Raw genomic sequence first — 21,253 nt, 5'->3', positions numbered from 1 at the left:
TGGAGATGCAAGTCTTTTGGGCCTAGTTGCAGACAAGTAAAGCAGTATATTTTCAAGTGCAATTCTGTAGTTTATTGTGGGGCACAATAAAGCATCCGTTAACCTAGAGACGACTTCGAGCATTCTTTTAAGAAGTCAAACAAGAAATAGTCTAGGAATGCTATCGGGTGATTGGGAGCATCCCTGGAGGTCACATGGAATGTATGTTATTCGTAGAGACACTTGCGTTCATATGGTTTACGTATGAGTCAGAAATCAGTCCCGCTCCCTCTTAAAGTGTTTATGCCATCCCCCTTGTGGTGATGCCACCTCTGATAGTCCTGACTGCCCATTGGTTGTGTCCTATTGAGTGTTCATTGGTTGCATGTTTGCATATCATGACATCTCTTTTTTCTTTTGTTGCGATGTATATACATGTGAATGTGCCTGCCTAATGTGACTGACAAAGGAATACAGAACAGAATAAACAAAACAAATGCTCATAAGTCCAGTCTCTGAGGCTTGCGTTTGATCCTCGTCGACCACTGGAGAGGTGGTGGAGGGGATGACGTTGTCTTGACAGGCGAGTGGGAGGCACGACTGGTGGCCTCGTGGTTCGAGGTGTCTGGAGTTGGCAATTCGACATGTGGAAATGGAGGGGAAAGTGGTTGTGGGCAAGTAACATTTTGCAGTGCCCTTCGATTCCTTCGCACAATGGAGCCATCAGCCATACATATGACATTGAATCTGGGCGGGGCCTGTTGAACAACGACAGCCGGAGCAGACGATCCACCATCCAGTATCTTGATCCTGACCGTGTCTGCCGGGAATAGCATGTCCAGATCGGTGGTATGTGCGTCATAGCCCTGCTTCTGGCTGTCGCGAAGCTGCTGCATCTTCTGCAGCACCGGGAGGTGATCAAAGTTGGGCAGGTCTATGGCTGGAAGCGTCGTCTGCAGATCCCTGTTCATCAGCAGTTGAGCTGGCGACATGCCAGTGGACAAGGGAGTCGCCCGGTACGCAAGTAGTGCAAGGTGTATGTCGGAAGCGGAGTCTGAGGCCTTGCGGATGAACTGCTTAACGATGTGCACCCCTTTTTCGACTTTGCAATTGGACTGCGGATAGTGCGGACTGGAGATGACATGCCTGAAATTGTAGCTCTTGGCAAACGTGGACCCTTCTCGACTGTGGAAGCACGGGCCATTGTCACTCATGACGGTGTTCGGGATGCCATGCCGTGAGAATGTCTCTTTACACGCTTTGATGACAGCCTGGCAGCTTCAGCACCTCAGGATAGTTGGAAAAGTAATCAATGATTAAGATTAAGACTATTCGCGTGGAATAGGTCAATGCCAACCTTGGATCATGGAGAGGTTTCTAGGTCATGTGGTTGGAGCGCCTCCTTGCTCTGTGCTGGTTGGAACCTCTGACAGGTTTCGCAGTTCAGGATCATGTCTGTGATGTCCTGGTTGATGCTGGGCCAGTAGACAGCTTGCCGGGCCTTGCGTCTGCACTTTTCTACGCCCACGTGTCCCTCATGAATCTGCCGCAGCACCATGCTCTGGAGATGTAGCGGGATGACTATCCTGTCCAGCTTGAGCAGGATGCCGTCATTCAGCGTTAGGCCATCCTTCACGTTGTAGAATTGAGGGCATTGCCCTTTCTGCCAGCCATTGCTGAGGTTGTGGATGACTCGCTGCAACAGGCCCTTTGGCCCTCTCTTCTTGGATGAGAACGATCTCATCTGTTGCCGGGAGAGTGCTTACACACAGTTGTACCTGCAATTCAATGTGCTGGATGATCTCCAGTGGTTCACTGGGTGAGTTGACGGAGCGCGACAATGCATCGTCGATGATGTGCCCCTTGCCAGGTGTGTACACCAAATTGAAATCATACCTCCAGAGTGTGAGCAGAATTCTCTGCAAACGCCATGTCTTTCAGGTCCTTTTGGATGATGTGGACCAGAGACCTATGATCCGTCTCAACAGTAAATGTTGGCAAGCCGTAGACATAATCATGAAATTTGAGGATGCCGGTGAGAAGACCTAAACACTCCTTCTCAATCTGCGCATACCTGGTCTCAGTGGGTGTCATTTCCCGTGACGCGTATGCTACTGGTACCCAGGATGACGTGCCGTCTCTTTGAAGCAACACTGCCCCGATGCCACCCTGACTTGCATCTGTGGATATCTTGGTCTTTCGGTCTGGGTCAAAGAATGCAAGGACGGATGCAGTGGTGAGCTTGGCTTTCAGTTCCAGCCACTCTGTTCGGTGCTCCGCCTTCAATTCAAAGGCCGTTGATTTTTTCACCAGGTTGCGTAGGGCCGTTGTGAGTGTGGCCAAATTCAGGATGAACGTGCCAAGGAAATTGACCATTCCCAGGAAACGCAGTACTGCCTTCTTGTCCTCGGGGACTTTCATTGCCTCAATGACTTGAATTTTGTCTGTGTCCGGGCGCACACCGTGTTGCGAAATCTAATCGCACAGGAACTTCAGCGTGGATGTCCCAAAACAGCACTTGGACCGGTTCAGCTTGAGGCCATGTTCATGAATGCGCCGGAACATTTTCTTGAGTCGCGACACTTGTTCCTCTGGGGTTGTGACCAGATCATGATATCGTCAACGTAGACACGAACACCTTCTATTCCCTCCATCATCTGTTCCATGATGCAATGGAAAATCTCTGATGCCAAGATGATGCCAAATGACATTCGGTTGTAGCAGTATCTGCCTAAAGGCGTGTTGAAGGTGCAGAGCCTTCTGCTGGATTCTTCAAGTTGGATTTGCCAAAATCCTTGGGATGCGTCCAATTTTGTGAAGAAGCGTGCGTGTGCCATCTCACTCGTGATTTCTTCCCTCTTTGGGATGGGGTAATGTTCCCGCATAATGTTTTTGTTTAGATCATTGGAGTCAATGCAGATGCCTAGGTCCCCCAAAGGCTTCTTTATGCACACCATCGAGCTGCCCCAGTCGGTTGGTTCCGTGACCTTGGAGATGGTGCCTTTTTGTTGTAGACTCGTGAGCTCTGCCTTCCGGCGCTCTCTCAGTGGAGCAGGCGCATGTCGTTGTGCGTGGACCACTGGCTTTGTATCAGGCCGCAATAGAATCTTGTACTCGTATGGCAGCGTGCCCATCACACTAAATATATCTGGGTACTGGGTTAGGATGTCGTCGATGCTGGCCTGAAGATCCGAATGGGATGGCGTTGTGGTGTAGACCCTTTGTAAGAGGTTCAGTTGCTTGCAGGCATGCGCACCCAGCAGGGACGCCCTGGCTGGTTTAATAATCTCGAAGCGTAAGCTTGCTTGTGTGTGGCGGCTGGACACCTGCAGATGGCTGGACCCCAGTGCCTTGATTGCGTTTCGATTGTAGTCCAGGAGTTTGCAGGCAGCTGGAAGGATTGTGCAGGGCTTCTTGAAGTCCACCTGCGAAATCAGGTTGGCGGAGGCAACTGTGTCCAGTTTGAACTGGATGGGGCAGTGATTGACCTTCATCACTGCATGTCATTCGTCCTCGGAATCCAAGGCCAGGAATGATTGGACTCGTGATGTGTCCGGTGTGACGTATTTGCACTTCGTAATAATGCCCACTCGGTAAGTATTGTCCAGATATTCATTATCTGGATCCGTCGCACTGCCTGGGTCAGAGTCATGCATTCGGTGTTGTACACTTCTGATGCGCCGCTGTCGGAATTGGGAGCGCTGGTTCCTGACTGGTGGTGCAGATCTGCACAGGGCTGCATAGTGGTTTGGTTTCCCACAGTTTAGACAGCGTTATCCTCTTGCAGGGCAGTTTTTTAAAAAATGGGCGGTGCCGCAGTTCGCACACGTCATGACGTCGGCATCATGACGCTCAGTGCGTCGTTGCGCATGCGCGGTGCAGTTCTCAGACGTCTGCACCTGCGCAGTACGGTTTTCGGCCGCTTCGTGTTCCCAATCGCATTACGCATGCGTCGGGCCCCGGGAAGAGCATGCAAAATGGCCGCTTTCGTCAATGTGGAGACACTGCATCAGGGTGATGGCCTGAACACACTCCACCTCGTGGGAGACTTGGTTTTTAGTTTCTGCCGTTTTGTACTGTGAATAGCAATTTTTAGAGCACAGTACACGTTTCAATTGCGACTGGCAGAGTCATATGCTTGATTTTCAACAAATGTTCTCGGAGCAGATCAGAGTGGACTCCAAAAACGATTTGGTCTCTGATCATGGCGCCAGTAATATCACCAAAGTTGCAGGATTGAGCTAGCAGTCTAAGGTTAGTTAGATAGTAGTTGAAGGATTTGTCTTTACCTTGCACCCTCTGCTTGAAAATGTAGCGCTCGAAGATTTTGTTGGTGTCCACCTCGCAGTGGCTGTCGAATTTGTCCAGGATGGTTTGGTACTTTGTTTTGTCCTGCCCTTCAGAAAAGTGAAAGGAGTTGAAGATTTCTATCGCATGGTCATCAGCAGTAGTGAATAGAAGAGCTATCTTCCGAGCATTGGTCGCGCCATTGAAGAAGAAGAAGAAGATCGCTTATTGTCACGAGTAGGCTTCAATGAAGTTACTGTGAAAAGCCCCTAGTCGCCACATTCCGGCGCCTGTCCGGGGAGGCTGGTACGGGAATCGAACCGTGTTGCTGGCCTGCTTGGTCTGCTTTAAAAGCCAGCGATTTAGCCCAGTGTGCTAAACCAGCCCTTGAGGTCAGATGCTTCCACGTATAATTGAAATTTCTGCTTGAATGATTGCCAGTTGGCACTAAGATTGCTGGTGGTCCTGAGCTGATGAGGAACCTGAATCTTGTCCATTGTGCCTGTATTCAGTAGCTGGTTCTCACAGATCTTGCTGAGTTGAACTAAATAGATTGAAAAGTAACTCCTGGTATCATATGTTATGCTGCTTCGGATAACACAGGCTGCTACTTGATGCAGTCTTAACTAAAGGATGCTCCAGACTCTGAAATGAGTTCAACGTGTTTATTGAACAATTAACACAATTCTCAAATAAGTTTGACTCTGCTAATCTAACTGTAGTAACTCAGTCTAACTTTACCAGCTTTCTCTAAGCCACATGCTGGGGTGTGATGCTGCTGATCGACCCTGTCTGACTCTCTAGATGTCTGTCTGTGGAAAGAGGCAGGGTGTGAGTGCCTCATCCCTTTTATAGTTTATGTCATGCCCCCTTGTGGTGATGCCACCTCTTGAGTGTCCTGACTGCCCATTGGTTGTGTCCTATTCTGAGTATTCATTGGTTGCATGTTTGCATATCATGACAGAGCGAAGAAGGCAGAGAGGTGACGTGATAGAGGTGTATAAGGTGATGAGAGCAGTGGATAGACAGAAACGTTTCTCCAGGGTGGAAATGGCTGTCACGAGGGGGCATAATTTTAAGGTGATTGGAGGAAGGTATAGGGGAGATGTCAGAGGTAGGTTCTTCACACAGAGTGGTGGGTGTGTTGAATGCACTGTCAGCAGAGGAGTCAGAGTCATTAGGGACATTTAAGTGACGTTTAGATAGGCACATGGACAGCAGTAAATTGAAGGGGTGTAGGTTAGGTTGACCTTAGATTAGGATAAATGGTCGGCACAACATCGTGGGCTGAAGGGCCTGTACTGTGTTGTACTGTTTTATGTTCTACTAAAACTGCTTCAGGCAATGAAAGTGCGTGAGAATAGAATCTGATGAGTATTTTGTGCACCTGCATGCCATCTGCCTCTGCGACAACTGGGAGGGCCCAGCCTGCACGCACATGATGCACTGTCTTTTCTCACGGAAGAAATGATCTTATCTGGTGAATCTGTCGTTTTTGGCACGGCTTTCAATATGTTGTGGGTGTTTTGTTGGCTGTGTTAGTTCCACAGAGCTGCCACGATCCTAGCTTCATCAGTCAGAAGTCAATCATGGATAGAGTGGTATTGCGCTGGACTAGGCTGGAAAATTAAGGGAGATGCTCGTGAAATGGTGAAGTGGTCAAAAAGTTGTAGCATCTGGAATTCAATGTGAGCAAGAACATTGTGATTTCACTGCTGTAGTGGAATGGTCAGGGCGCAGGGTTAATGTGGGACTTAGTACACTATCGTCCCACGCGCTGATATAAAAAGACACTTTTTTTTGCAAAAATATGCTTTACTCATAATATTTCTGAGGCATTACAAAACATTTCAAATTGTCATAGCAAGACAGTGAATGATACACATGTTTTCTCCAAGATCAGTCAAGATGCCCTCTGAGCTGCTTCAGTTCAGTATTGAGAACATTACAGATATTTCAATATTTTCGTTACAGAGAGTACAATTCTGTTCAAACTGTGTACATTGGTCATGTTAAACTCTGAGGTGTTTCTGTACAGTTACATACGGTTAGGGTTAGCCTTGGCAAGGGCTACCCCATGCTTGAGTGCGTCCCTCAGCACGTAGTCCTGGCCTTTGGAATGTGGCAGTCTGCAACACTCGGTCGAGAACAATTTATTGCCCTGAAATATCAACAAGCAGGCCAAAGTCTTTCACTGATCCCCCAGCAGCAGTTGATGTTTGTCTTGGTGTGCGTCCCGGAAAGCAGCCAGTAGAGCACAGAGTAGCCCGAGTCCTGCGTCACGGAGCTCGGGATGATGAACCTCAACAAGTATCACTGCATCTCTCTCCAGATTATCTTTTCAAAGCCACATTTCACAAGGAGGTGTGCGGCCATCTCTTTCCCCCTGCAGCTGCTTCAAGAGCAACTTTCTGTGGTGCTGAGACTTCGGGCATGCGTGAAGTATCTGGCAGGTAGTGCCTTTCTCACCAGCAGTCAAACTTGGTGCTTGTCCGTAAGAAGGCACATGACATAGACCCAGGGGTCAGTGTGAAGTTGAGCAGACAGGTTAAGACTTAAACATGGAGAATAGCTCCTAGCCTGTACCCTACACTGTAGTGTTTTTCAAAGTGCAGGTCATTTCCCGCGGTTTCATTCCTGGAAGGTTGCAGAGCAATTGGTTGCGGCATTCCTGCTGTGATCCCAATCGCAGGAGAAGCGCCCAGTGGCTGTTACCGCCGTTTAAATTGAGAATGGCGGCCATACCGGCTTTTAAATGAGGACAAATTGGGGCTGTGTGCAGTCTTTCAACCATAAGTGTCAATAGTGAGCAGGTCATGTGCCCTGCAGGTACACTTGATGTCAAGTTCCCTGTACGTACATGCTTTTGGTGCCAAATCACAAAGGAGAGCTTCTTCTATTTTCCAGCTACTAACAAGCAAAGCAAGAGAACGGTGAAGGTGAATTGTTTTGTTACAAGGAAGAGACGGCCAGAGACACAAATAGGCAGAGTACCTACTGGCCAAGATCTCACATCCGAACCTATTGGAGGGAGCTGCACGGGAGAATCTACAGCAGGGCTGAGCAGTGCTAGTGTTGGCTCTGTACAGAGCTCCAGGGCATCTGGTTAACAACCTACAAAGAAGAAATTTAACTCGAGAACAAAGCAGATTAAAGATGATTTCTTGAGATATGGTTTTGTGCCAATGCAAATAAGGTGCAAAGCTCATGTGTGATATATGCAGGAAAGTACTGGCAAATGAGAGCAGTTTCAGATTTTGAAAGAGAAGTGGTGGATGAAAAATTCCTTTTGAGGTTGAGACCCCAGAATCAGTTATTACCTTACAACTGACTCCAAATGAAAAGACTAAGCTGCTATACCTGACCTATGATAGCACATTAAAAATATGTCAAAAGTCCATGAGGCTGTCAGTGTTTTGCAGTAACATCACACAGGAGTATCCAGTGCTGAGCAAAACAAGCATTTTGTTGATATTGCCCTTCACAACGTCCCACATGTGCGAGATTGGATTTTCCGTTCTCCGAAATCTGAAGAATACACAAAAGGAACTGGCTGAACTCTGCACCTGATATGTGTTTTGCCCTCTCTTGTGAACCTGAATGGAGTGGAATCGTGAGGACGAAGCTGGCTGCCCTTTCACATTAATCGTGGCGTGGGTCGCTAAGGTTGGCTGATGTGAGTCCCGAAGTTCGGCCGGTTGGCAAAAGTGGGTCCCTGCAAAAATAAATTTGAAAAGCACTGCTTTAATGTACATATGTAAAGAGTTTTACTTGTGAATTTAAGACTTAACAGTCAACCTACTGAATACGAAAAACGTCTTTAAGGACACCGTTCTGTAACTAGCACCCTCCCAACACGCGTGAGTAGATATTTATGGCAAAGGGTCTTGCAAATTAGGGAGAGAAAGGTTAAAGTTCACAAGTGTGCCTTGTGCAGCTGGTCGACTTTGGTAATATGGCAGCGGATGAAGAAGGTGCATAGAAACACACGAGGTTAGGAGCACAGAAATAACGACTCCAACTAGTGAATCCAGGCAAGGGCCATTTGTATTGGGAACAACAGATTTTGATATTGGATCATTATAGTTGGATTGGATTGGATTGGATTTGTTTATTGTCACGTGTACCGAGGTACAGTGAAAAGTATTTTTCTGCAAGCAGCTCAACAGATCATTCAGTACATGGAAGAAAAGGGAATACAAGAAAATACATAATAGGGCAACACAAGATATACAATGTAACTACATAAGCATCGGATGAAGAATGCAGGGTGTAGTGTTAATGAGGTCAGTCAATAAGAGGGTCATTTAGGAGTCTGGTGACAGTGGGGAAGAAGTTGTTTTTGAGTCTGTTCGTGCGTGTTCTCAGACTTCTGAATCTCCTGCCCGATGGAAGAAGTTGAAAAAGTGAGTAAGCCGGGTGGGAGGGATCCTTGATTATGCTGCCCGCTATCCCCTGGCAGCGGGAGGTGTAGATGGAGTCCATGGATGGGAGGCAGGTTTGTGTGATTGACTGGGTGGTATTCACGACTCTCTGAAGTTCCTTGCGGTCCTGGGCCGAGCCGTTGCCATACCAGGCTGTGATGCAGCCCGATAGGATGCTTTCTGTGGTGCATCTGTAAAAGTTGGTAAGGATTAATGTGGACATGCCGAATTTCCTTAGTTTCCTGAAGAAGTATAGGCGCTGTTGTGCTTTCTTGGTGATAGCGTCGACGTGAGTGGACCAGGACAGATTTTTGGTGATGCGCACCCCAAGGAATTTGAAACTGCTAACCATCTCCACCTTGGCCCCATTGATGCTGACAGGGGTGTGTACAGTACTTGGCTTCCTGAAGTCGATGACAAGCTCTTTAGTTTTGCTGGCATTGAGGGAGAGATTGTTGTCGTTACACCACTCCACTCGGTTCTCTATCTCCCTCCTGTATTCTGACTCGTCGTTATTCAAGATCCGGCCCTGTTTGCCTTCTAATTGTAATAGATCCGAAACTTCTTAATGCAATATTTCAGCTGTTACCTATAACCCAAATATTCATCACATTTGAACCTTTATCAAGTTGTAATCCTGCTTTTGTTTTCCTTTGAAGATTCTCTGTTGGCGTATTGGAACAAAATGTCCTCTCAAGAACTCTTGGACTATCTCACAATTTTGGAGTAAGTACTATCTTGGCAATATTACAAGTGATGTGGTTTAATGTTTTTTCTCACAATTCCAGGCTAAAATGTGAGTGAGCTGTGCAGGAAGACTTGCATGCATGGAGGGTAATTACTGACACAAGGCAGACTATTACGGTGCCGAAACTTCATACAGATTTTTCATCCACTCACATCACTGCAACACAGACCCTCGGGATATTGGCGTTAAAGGCAACACGGGCGGTGGTACCACTCCGGTGCCAAGCGTTCTCGGGAACCGTGAGGCATTCCAATCAACCATTGATATGGATTGCAAGACGATTGAATCAATGGGGAGAATGACTAAAAGCGCTGCAGTCACTGTCATCTGACATTGTCCTATAAGCCAACATCTCTCTTCACAACTGTGACTCTCAGCCCAGCCTCTGGAGTTGGGAATGAGACATGATCTCATTGAAATGTTCAGGATTCTGAAGGGGTCTTGACCGGCCAGATATTCAGAGCATGTCCTGGCTGGGGAATCTAGAACAAGGGGGCACAGTCTCAGGATAAGGGGACCGATCATTTCGGACTGAGATGAGGGGAAATCTCTCTTCACTCAGAGGGCTGTTAGCCTTTGGAATTCTCTACCTCTTGGGGTTATGGATGTCCCATGGTTGGAAATACTTTAACCTGGTGTTGTAAGACTTCTTACTGTGGATATACTGAAGGATGCGATCGATTTTTCGTCACTCAAGGTATCAAGGGAAATGGGGAGCAGGTGATGAAGTAGAGTTGAAGCCTGACGTCAGCCATGATCATATTGATTGGTGGAGCAGGCTCGATGGGCCGAATGGACTACGTCTGCTCCTATTTCTTATGTGCTTATGCTAACAGTGTCACACGGTGCAGCCTCCGCTGTTGGTCATAGCGACTCACTCCTGTGCCTCCCGTTGGTCGCAATTAATTCCTGTTTCATACATTTCCTTAATGGCCGTGAAATGATTTTGATCCCCTTATTTGGTTCTGCCTGTGTTGAGATCTGCGAGTTAACGAGGTCTGTTATTTGTCTGAATTACAAATTATTGAGATTACTCAGATCGTGACATTTTTAATGACTGTATCAATTTCATCTGAACTATTTTGTGGGTGTGTGTATATATAAAAATATCTATAACTTAAACTGTTTGAATAAATGATACAATTATGTAACATGACAAATGTGACCAAAATAAACCATGAAACGCGAATTTTTGACTGCTCTCTCATTCCAGGGTGTGTCTTCATCAGTTCCGATACATGGGCCGGAGATACATAGTGAGGTACAGAAAACTGTTTAAATAAGAACGCCTGAGTCCTCAGTTAAAAGTGTGTTTGTTTAGAGTGTTCCGTCAAATTAAAACAAAATAAAAAGGTTGTTTTGCCCGCATATGATGCGGATGTGTTGTCAATTCCTAATGCGCAGTGACTTCAATGGTTGCTTTCATAAGAAGCATATTAAAGGATGTGGGGAGGTCAATGGCAGGTCATTCTCACTGCACCTGTCTTCCATTTAAATGCTCGATCTCATTTTAATGGCAACCCTTCAAACTCTGAGGCTGTGTCCGCAGAGGCGGCCCGTCATTGGCGGTGGGATCATCTGGTCCGGCTGTTGACAACAGGAATCCCCGTTGAATGCACCGCTCGCCGCCAGGAAATCCAACTGGAAGACCCTGCCAACGTGAACGACTAAAACATTCCAGCCTCTGTTCTAATGTCTCTGGTGGCTTTAGCTCAGTGGGCTAGGCAGCTGGTTTGTGATGCAGAACAAAGCCGGCAGCGCAGGATCGATTCCCATACCAGCTTACCCGAACAGGCGCCAGAATGTGGCGACTAGGGGTTTTTCACAGTAACTTCATACTTGTGACAATAAAAGGTTGTTATTATTATTATAATGTTCGAGATCACAGACGCAGCTGTCTCCAACAATTTTTTTCTATCCCTCATAATTTACACCTGATTCCTCTTCCTTCAGAGTCCACCCTACATGGATAAAACCTCCCCCACCTCACTTAGAACTGAACTTTACCACTCACATTAGCTCAGCCTTTGTCCTTTAAGTCGCTGTAAGGCTTCTGTGGCCAATTCTTCAGCTTAACCACTCCCTCACCTCTATCTTTAGATACCCTGTGTTGCCAGCAAACTCCTTGCTCCCACCCATCCCTGTTCTTACCCCTGGTCTGTTGCTCCTGCATTTCTTCCTCCCATCCAGTGGATGTACAGTAGAGCACAGCTGACATGCAACTGGATTTGCCATCCATCACCAGATCCTGCTCGATCACATCGCTGGATCACCCCAGAGAGCAGTAAAGATTACCTGAATTTCCATCCCCCTCTCTCCCTATTCATTCCACTCTCACTGCAGCAGGAAGCATGAGGAGATGATGGATTTTGACAGGCCTGGCCTGACCCCAAACCCCTCCTGTGCCCCATCCCCCCACCCCCTGGCCATGCTAACTCCGAAGCCACGTTTGTGCCTGGCTTTCACCCCATCACCCTCTTCACCCTGAGTCTATCTCGTCTAAGAATTCCACCTCCTTCTCCCTTAACGTTATTCCCATTAAAGTGCTGGCCATGAAACCTCCCTCCTATTCTTGATAATATTATGGGCAGCACAGTGGTTGGCACCTTCCAGGTTCGATTCCAGGCTTGAGTCTGCACGTTCTCCCCGTGTCTGTGTGCGTTTCCTCCGGGTTTCCTCCCACAAGTCCCGAAAGACGCACTGCTAGGTAATTTGGACATTCTGAATTCTCCCTGCGTGTACCCGAACAGACGCCGGAATGTGGCGACTCGGGGCTTTTCGCAGTAACCTCTTCACAGTATTAATGTAAGCCTACTTGTGACAATAAAGATTATTATTATTATTATTAAAACCATTCCTAATGCAATGATGCTCTTTCCTTTTGACACTGCAATCCATCCCAGCTCAAATAAAGCTGTCTGCTCTGACTAGCTCTCAGATCATATTGAGATTTTGAACGAGACCCGACCAAGGGGATGTAAAAAAAATCTCTCAACACTTCAGAAGAACTTAAACTGTAAAGTGTTTTTGATTATCCTGGGGACATGAATGATACGATACATTTTTTATATATAAATACATATATGTATATATGCAAGTTTGGTCATTCATTAATGCTGACAGTTTCTCAAACCGCATTGCACTGGCTTTTCCAAAAAACAGCATTGTTCATACTTGTAACTGTATTGTTTGGCCTCAGGCTGTGCTGAATGGCAGTTCAGAATATTGTTCTGATATATTTAGCTTTGCCCCAAGTAGTTTTAGCTTGCATACATAAAGCAGAAAAATGGCAGTGTCTAATGTAATACTCGTATCCGGCTCGAAGGGTTTGTTCCATTTTGAAGGAGATGATGATGGAGTTTACAATTACATCTGTCTTGTCAGGACCCGAGAAGGATCAGGCTCCAGATACTCTACAGCTGAGAGGAGGTCCCAGACGATGCCAGTTATTCGGAGCCGGGCAGGAGCGATGCAGGCCCGACTTCAGCAGATTGGCCATGTGGACAGTTCATTCACCCTTAACCACAGTAAGTACTCACACAGACACGCATACACTCTCCCACTCTCTCTCTCACTCTCTCTCTCACACACTCTCTCTCTCACACACACACACACACACACACACACACACACACACACAATGCATAAAATTCAAAATATTGAAAGAAAGCTCTTCCCCTGCATAAACTATGACCACTCCAGTCCAGAGCTTTGAAATCCAGAAAACCCAGGGTGGGATTCAGCATTGGCCGACGCCAAAATCGGGAAAGGCGATTGGAAGGAGAATAGGTTCTGAAACCAAAATCGTGGCTGGCGCTGATTTGACGCCAAATCGCGATTCTCCGTCACCGCGACAACATGAAACCGGCATCATGGCTGCTGAGGGAGAGAGAGGAGGCACGACACGGAGAGGATCAACACGGTAGCTCAGTGGTTAGCACAGTTGCTTCACAGCTCCAGGAACCCAGGTTCGATTCCCGGCTTGGGTCACTGTCTGTGCGGAGTCTGCACATCCTCCCCGTGTGTGCGTGGGTTTACTCCGGGTGCTCCGGTTTCCTCCCACAGTCCAAAGATGTGCAGGTTAGGTGGATTAGCCATGCTAAATTGCCCGTAGTGTCCAAAAAGGTTAGGGGGGGTTACTGGGTTATGGGGATAGGGTGGAGGCGTGGGCTTATGTTTCCAAGAGCTGGTGCAGACTCGATGGGCCGAATGGCCTCCTTCTGCACTGTAAATTCTTTGATATGTGACTGCGGGCTCCCGGGCTGGACATTGGCTGGGGTGGGGGACCTGCTGGGGAGCGACGGAGGGGAACGGGCCAAGTGGCCGAGGTGACCCCGTCATGGGACTGGGGCGGTGTCAAGTTATGGACCGCCATTGCAGTGGCCTGCAAGGTTGCCATCTTGCTGTGCACCCAACTAACCACCCACGCTTACCCTTGGTTCTACAGAGTGACACCAACCATATGGGCTCCCCCCGCCACACCCCACCCAGCCCCCATCCAGCAGCCATCTGCCGGCGACCCACCCAGGGCAACACCCACAGTTTCCCTACGGAGGCTGCAGTGCTTACCTCTGGCAGGGGCAGTGCCAGCCAGCGGTACCCTGGCATCAGGGATGGACGCCAGGGCCAGAGGCCTCCACAGTGCTGGCTACGGACGGGGCCAGGGGTGCGGGGATGTGGGTGGGGAGGTGGGGGTCATGCAGGGTCAGAGCCCGCAGTGCAACCAGGGCCACCATTTAGCCCGGTGGACCTGTTTGGACAAGGGTTCGCACCATTCTAACATGTCGGGCTTTCAACCCCTGCACACAATGGACATTGAAATTCAATCAGCAATGGTGGACTTCCTGCTAGTTGCCGCAGCCCTTGGCGATGCGACATTATACAAGTGTGAAGAGTTAATGTTATGTTAAGCCTAGCCACAAGAGGGAGCTCGGGGACAGTACTATAAATTGGACTGCCTCTTAAGCCAAGGGGAGGAGATTAGACATAAGATATAATAGTTAGAACTAGTAGGTAGAGATAGTGGGCGGAATTCTCTGACCCCCCTCGGGGTCGGGGAATCGCCCGGGGCCTTCGTACATCCCGCCCCCGCTGTGGCCGGAATTGTCCGCCACCCGGGAATCCGCGGGAGCGGGAATTGCGCCCCGCCGGTCGGCGGGCCCCCCTCGGCGATTCTCCGGCCCGCAATGCGCCGAAGTCCCGCCGCTGTCAGGCATCTCCCACCGACGTGGTTTAAATCACCTCTGCGCCAGCGGGAGCAGGAGGCGCGAGCGGGCCTCCGGGTCCTGCGGGGGGTGGGGGCGATCGAACCCCAGGGGGTGCCCCCACGGTGGCCTGGCCCACGATCGGGGCCCACCGATCGGCAGGCGTGCCTGTGCCGTAGGGGCACTCTTTTTCTTCCACCGCTGCCACGGCCTCCACCATGGCGGAGGCGGAAGAGACCCCCTCCACCGCGCAAGTGCAGGTGTTGACGTCAGCGGCCACTGACGCTCTGGCGCATGCGCGGACTCACACCCACCGGCGAAGGCCTTCCGGCCAGCCCCGACGCCGATCGGCTTGGCGGCAGTCGGCGGAGCGGGAGCCACTCTGGCGCGGGCCTAGCCCCTAAAGGTGCAGAAAATTCCGCACTTTTGGGGAGGCCCGACGCCGGAGTGGTTGGCGCCACTCCTCTACGCTGGGACCCCCCGCCCCGCCGGGTAGGGGAGAATTTCACCCAGTGTTAGTGAGTATAGTGCAGTTTAATTCTTACATGTATGTTTGCTATTCAGAATAAGTGGAGAACTCAAATTTAGCAGTGTTAATAAAATTAGTTTTGTTCTTCAGAAGAGCTTTGTGTGTCTTTGTGATCACTACGCCTTCCATCCTGGAAACACCTCACAAAGATCACCAGAGGGGAATGCTTTGTGGCTGTACGAGCTGGAGCTCGTACGAAAGAGGTGCCACTCAATGAACGTGCAGCTGATATGTGACCATCAGCTGTGCATCATCATACATGTCTGTGTCTGGTACCCAGGCAGTGTGCACGATGCCGTCATCCTGGCATACTCGGTGATTCCTGACATGTTCGAGCCCCCCCCCCCCCCAAGCTGGGGAGTTGGCTCCTGGGTGACAGGTGTCGAGGCCGATGATGCTCATCAGGAGGCCACAGACCGATGCGGAGACCCGCTACAATGAAGCCCATGCAGCGACCAGGAGTGTGATCGAGCAGAACTTTGGCCTCCTGAAGATGTGATTCAGGTGCTTGGCCCGCTCTGGAGGGGCCTTCCAGTATGATGCTGAGCGGGTCGCCCGCATCATGGTGGTCTGCTGCGTCCTCCACAACATCGCGCAACAGAGGGGCGATGTGTTGGAGGAGAAGGAACGAAGAACAATACAGCACAGGAATAGGCCCTGCAAGCCTGCACTGATCACGTATCCTATCTAGACCAACCGCCTGTATTCTTCTGTACCCATTCTGTTCATGTGCCTATCCAGATAAGTCTTAAAGGTAGCTAACATATCTGTCTCAACCACTTCACTTGGCAGTGCATTCCAGGCCACCACCACCCTCTGTGTAAAAAAAAATCTTCCCCCTCACATCTCCACTGAACCTGTCCCCCCTCACCTTTAACTTGTGCCCCCTTATAATTGGCATTTCCGCCCTGAGAAAAAGCCTCCAACTGTTCACCTTATCTATACCCCTCTTAATTTTATAAACTTCTATCAGGTTGCCCCTCAGCCTCCATCACTCGAGGGAGAACAATCCCAGTTTATTCAATCTCTTCTCATAGCTAATACCCTCCATACCAGGCAACGTCTGGTAAAGGTTTTCTGTACTCTCTCCAAAGCCTCCACGTCCTGCTGGTAGTGCGGTGACCAGAATTGGACACAGACCTATGACCATATGCTTTCTTTACCACCATTTCCACCTGTGCTGCCACTTTTATGGATCTGTGGACCTGCACACCCAGATCTCTCTGTGTCTCTATGCTCCTGATGGTTCTGTCATTTATTTTATTGCTCCCACCTGAATTGGATCTACCAAAATGCATCACCTCGCATTTGTCTGGGTTAAATTCCATCTGCCATTTCTCTGCCCAATTTTGCAGCCTATCTATATCCTGTTTTTTTTTTTGACCACCTTTATCACTATGCGCAACTCCTGCAATCTCCTGCGAGGAGGATGTTGGGGAGGGCAAGGATGGGAGACAGGCACGGGAGGCTACACGATGTGTGCGTCAGGGCCAATGGGCTCGGGGCTCTCTGATCACCTCCAGGTTCACTGACTGGGGGGGGCGGCTGACCCGGGGCTCAGACACTCCATCTCCCCCTCCTCCCTGGCCCCAGACCACCCCCTGTCTGCAGCTGCGTCACTGATACTGACCTGCTGAACTCCTCTGAGCCCTGCATGTGAGCTGACTATTCCATCACATGGTACCATCAAATCCCTGGGGCAGTGGTGGTGGAGACGGTCAGGGAGGCGGGAGTGTGGGGAGTCTGGGCCATCAACAGGATCTGCCCATTCCCCCCCCCCCCAACGTCCACCCATTTCAAACCCCCCACCCCCGGCAGCCAAGATCAGCCCACCTCTCACATCCATCAGATGGAGCACCAAGCCACGTGTTTTTATTGTGAAAGAATATATACAGATTTGTGCCCTGGGCCCTTATAATTAAACTGTGCTCTGAACCTGTGCCAACTTAACTATGTCTAGCTCCTGGCATTACAGGTCCTAACACTACATCGAGTTGACTCCCCAAACAGTACAGTAGGAGTGGAGGTGGTGTGCTGTGATTCCAGCCCTGCGACGAGGGTCACCGTTGCCGGGTGTCTTCTATTGCGACTGAGCCTGGATGGGCCCGGCTGCTGCTCGGGTGTCACGGGTGACGTGGTCCCACCCTGTTCTGCCCGCTGCTCACCAGATGCGCCAAGAACAGGCGGGGAGAGGTCTGAGGTGCTGCGGCGTTTTGGCACCTCCCCTGCGGGTGTCACCAGCACAGGCCCCTTCATCTCCTCTCTCGGCATGTCCGATGGCCCCCGGGCTACTTCATGGGATGGGAGTGTGAGGGGAGCTATCCCCTGAGGCTCCCCTGTCACCTGGCGCTGCCAGGCCTGGAGGCCCGCTCTGATCTTGACAAGGGTCTGCACGCCCGTGGCCATGGAGCACAGGGAGTGGACCATCTCCGTCTGGGATCACGCCACACCACGCCTGCGACTGTGCCACGACCTTCTGGGTTTGTGTCACATCTGCTAGTGACTGTGCCATCTCCCTCTGGGACTGGGCCACCTCCCTCTGTGTCTGCACCACGTTGGTCAGTGCCTTGGCAATACCATCGACGTTCCCAGCCATGGACTGCTGTGACTGGGTCACGCTCAGGGGTGCCGCTGCGATTTCCAGGTGGCTCTGGGATGGGCGCCTATGAGGCGGCAAACCCCATTCTGGACATCGATCCTGCACAGACTGGTCCAGGTCTTGGACATCCTGATCCATCCGTCACCCACAATGCCACCACTACGGACGCTACCCGTGCGATGTCGGCCTGGGTGGGACGCATTGTCGGCACCACCTCTTGCTCACCAACACCCCTCATGTAGTCCCTGACTCTGCGACTGCATCGCCACTATGGATGGAGCTGTTTCTTCCGGAAGGTTGAGACCCATCTGGACGGCAGCCAGTCCATGGGATCGGCCTGCCCTCCGACTGTCCGCCCCCTCGGGTGCTCCTATCTCCACCTGCTGTACCAGGTCATCTGTGTGGTGCACACCAGATAGCGTCCCCGGAGCCTCCTCACCAACGTGCCCAACAGAGGTGAACAACTCTGGGTAGTGGAGGGTGTTGGAGACAGCTGTGGTGGGAAATCACTGTCATCCTCCAACCCGATGTCTGGGGTTTCTGGAACCTCTGGCAGGGGGCTGTTGTTCGATCTGCTTTCAGCGTTACTGCTTGGCTCACAGGGCGGGGTGAGGGGGCTCCAGCTGTGGCACTGGCTGGGGGCGGGGGATGCCAGATGGACCCACCCCATCACCATCAGGTCCTGCAAGGTGCATGATGCCAGATGCGGGCTGGAGGTGGCGTGGGGGTGGACTTCTGGGTGGGGATGCGGTGGTGGTGTTGGTGTGAGGGTGGTGTTAGGTGAGAGTGGTGGGGGGGTGAGGGTGGTGTTGGAGGTGAGGGTAGTGTAGGGGTAAGGATAGTGTTGGGTGGGGTGAGGGTGGTATGGGGATGAGGGTGGTGTTGGGGGTGAGGGTTGGGGGTCGTGTCACAGGGAACCGCAACTAAGCGGGTTCTCACCCCTCACCCCTCGCCCATGGCTGAGGTCCATCTCAGCAACCTCCCTTTCCTCCGGGCCGCTGACCATGTCCATGCTGTGCCATGGTATGGGGCCGCAGGTCTGAGGGTCCCCCCTAACTTCTCTAGCTTCCAGCAGTTGTGCACGGCCTTCACCTGGTGGGTGAGGGGGTGGGGGAGGACAGAAAACAACAGTGTTAGACAATCCGACGCATGCAGCCCAGAGAATGGGTAGGTGGGGGCCTCAGTGGTCAGGGCACCCGGATATGGTGGCTGGTATGGGTACCGGCATGTGGGGCAGGGTGGGGATTCGGGCGTCCTCCAGGTTACAGGTGTGTGAGAGGCTGGTTACTACCAGGGGCACAGTGCTGCCTACTCAACCTGGCTGCCTTGAGGAGCTTGTGCAGTTTTTTCCAGGTCTGTTGGCCACGGCGCTCACGGCCTCTGCCACCTGCGGCCAGGCACAGCGAACGGCTGGCAGCCTCTCTCCCGGGCCGGGGTACAAGATTATCCGTCGCTCTCCTCCGCTTCCAAGAGGATCTCCAGCTCGGCATCAGTAAACCTCGGGGCTGCTCTCATTGCTACCATCTTGTTGCTTGGGATGGTGTGTGTGGGGAGTGAAGTGTGTATAAGAGGTTGCAACTTGTCAGCCTTTGAGTATGAACCGTGAAACCGGCAAACCCAGCACCATTTCTCATTAGAATCGATTGTGTTGCACGTAGGGCCGCTGCTAGCCCCTTAGCAGTAGCGGAATTGGTCCAGGTGTGGCGCCAGATTTTCAGTTGTGAAAGTTCACAAATTCTGCGTTGGCGTCAACACTTAGTCTCAGAAACAGAGAATGCCGCCCCCATTGTCTGGAACTTTTTCCAGTCAGCCCCGCAATTCTCAGACTTGCCACTTGTGATGCTGCAACACTCGTTTCCACTGGATTGATGCCAGGAAAGTGAGCCGAGGCTTCAACTTTGCTGCGTTTCTGCTCCTTGTGCTTTGCATGAGGATCCTGTGTTGGGTCTTCTCTAGGAATCTTTGCACTCTCCCAACCAGGTCGCTGTACTGTGATGCTGCTTCATGCATTTCCCTCCTCCCTTCCCAACTCTGCACTGTTTGTTGTTGCTGGTGCTATCATACCATTGTGAGCTGCTGATGGCTCCCTCTCTGTCACACACGCACACATAATCACCCACACTCTTCCTGGTTTGTTGCCAGGTGCGTGTAGGTGGCAGACAATGTAATTAACATCAACCATCACTCAAAGCACTGCTTCCTCTGTGGTAACGCAGAGAGCCAGACAAAGCCCAAGTTACAAATCCTCAATCTTATCTACAATCTTATCCTCCTCCATCTATGTATTGTATTGGGTGATGTTCCAGATCGACTGATAATGTGGAGCTCCAGTATAAAATAACCTCTTCCAAGACAATTACTTCCTTTCAGGACAGCGAGTCTATTAACTGATACAATTCGAGATATGGAATTGTACTCCTATTAAGGAAGGATTTTAAAATTTGATTTAAGCTATTGTTCATGCAATAACTAAATAACTAAAAACTCTTGACAAACGATCAGTAATATTTTTTAATATTCCATACAGTATTGCCTCAATGCAAAACACCCCTCCCCCTCCCACACTAGGCCGCCTGTCTTTTGTTCTTAAAGTTGCTTCTGTTGGTCGCAGTTTCTACATTTTCCCTCTTCTCCATTATGATGAAGAGTCAAAGGACTCGAAATGTTAACGCTGTTTCTCTCCTGATGGATGCTGGCAGACCTGTTGCAGTTTCGATGGGTGGTGTGGTGTCACAGTGGTTCGCACAGCTGCCTCACAGCACCGGGAACACAAGTTCAATTCTGGACTTGGGTGACTGTCCGTGCAGTGTTTGCAAATTCACCCCGTGTCTGCGTGGGTTTCCTCCGGGTGCTCCGCTTTCCTCCCGCAGACCAAAAGATGGGCAGGTTAGGTGATTGGCCATTGCTAAACTGCTCCTTGGTGTCCAAACTTGTGTAGGTTAGGTGGGGACGAGGGGATAGGGCGGGGGGAGTGGGGCTGGATGGGGTGCTCTTTTGGAAGGCAAGTGCAGACTCGATGGGCCGAATGGCCTCCTCCTGCCCTGTATGGACTCTATTTCCAGCACCCTGTGTTCTTGTCTTTTACCATTTCTTTCTTTATTAATATACATTTAAATTCCCCCCCCCCCCAATCATATCCACCTTTCCTGCACCTTTCTCCTCTTTGCTTCCCCCTTCACCTCCCCCCACATCTACAGTTCATCCTTTGATAGTTTCCCTGCTGTTTGACCTTTCACATCTTTTGTCCTCTCTGGGGTCTGCCATTAGCACTCTTTCCTCTTGGTTTCTGTGGCCATTAGCACCCCGTTTCCCTGGGTTTCTGTGGCTATGACTCATTTTTCATTCTCACTCCACTGTATAAATATTTCCCACTTTGTCTGTCTGGTAGCTTTGACAAAGAGTCATCGGCCTCGAAACGTGAGCTCTTTTTTTCCCTACAGATGCTGCCAGACTTGCTGAGATTTTCCAGCATTTTCTCTTTTG

The 21,253-nt window shown here is 50.3% G+C and overlaps 1 protein-coding gene across 3 annotated transcripts in view; it reads left to right on the top strand.

The window, feature by feature from the left end:
* dock11 (dedicator of cytokinesis 11) overlaps positions 1 to 21,253 on the top strand; it is a 321,886-nt gene that overhangs the window by 188,951 nt on the left and 111,682 nt on the right. For all 3 annotated transcript variants that reach the window (XM_038774333.1, XM_038774332.1, XM_038774334.1), the window contains exons 36-38: positions 9,350 to 9,416; positions 10,652 to 10,699; positions 12,823 to 12,965. In XM_038774333.1, the coding sequence (XP_038630261.1) occupies positions 9,350 to 9,416; positions 10,652 to 10,699; positions 12,823 to 12,965 (258 nt within the window). The remainder of the gene's footprint in view (positions 1 to 9,349; positions 9,417 to 10,651; positions 10,700 to 12,822; positions 12,966 to 21,253) is intronic.

Source organism: Scyliorhinus canicula, chromosome 17, assembly GCF_902713615.1.
Source record: "Scyliorhinus canicula chromosome 17, sScyCan1.1, whole genome shotgun sequence".
NCBI classification, from domain to species: domain Eukaryota; kingdom Metazoa; phylum Chordata; class Chondrichthyes; order Carcharhiniformes; family Scyliorhinidae; genus Scyliorhinus; species Scyliorhinus canicula.
Note: the sequence above shows the minus strand (reverse complement) of the source record. Positions and strands in the feature narration are given on the sequence as shown.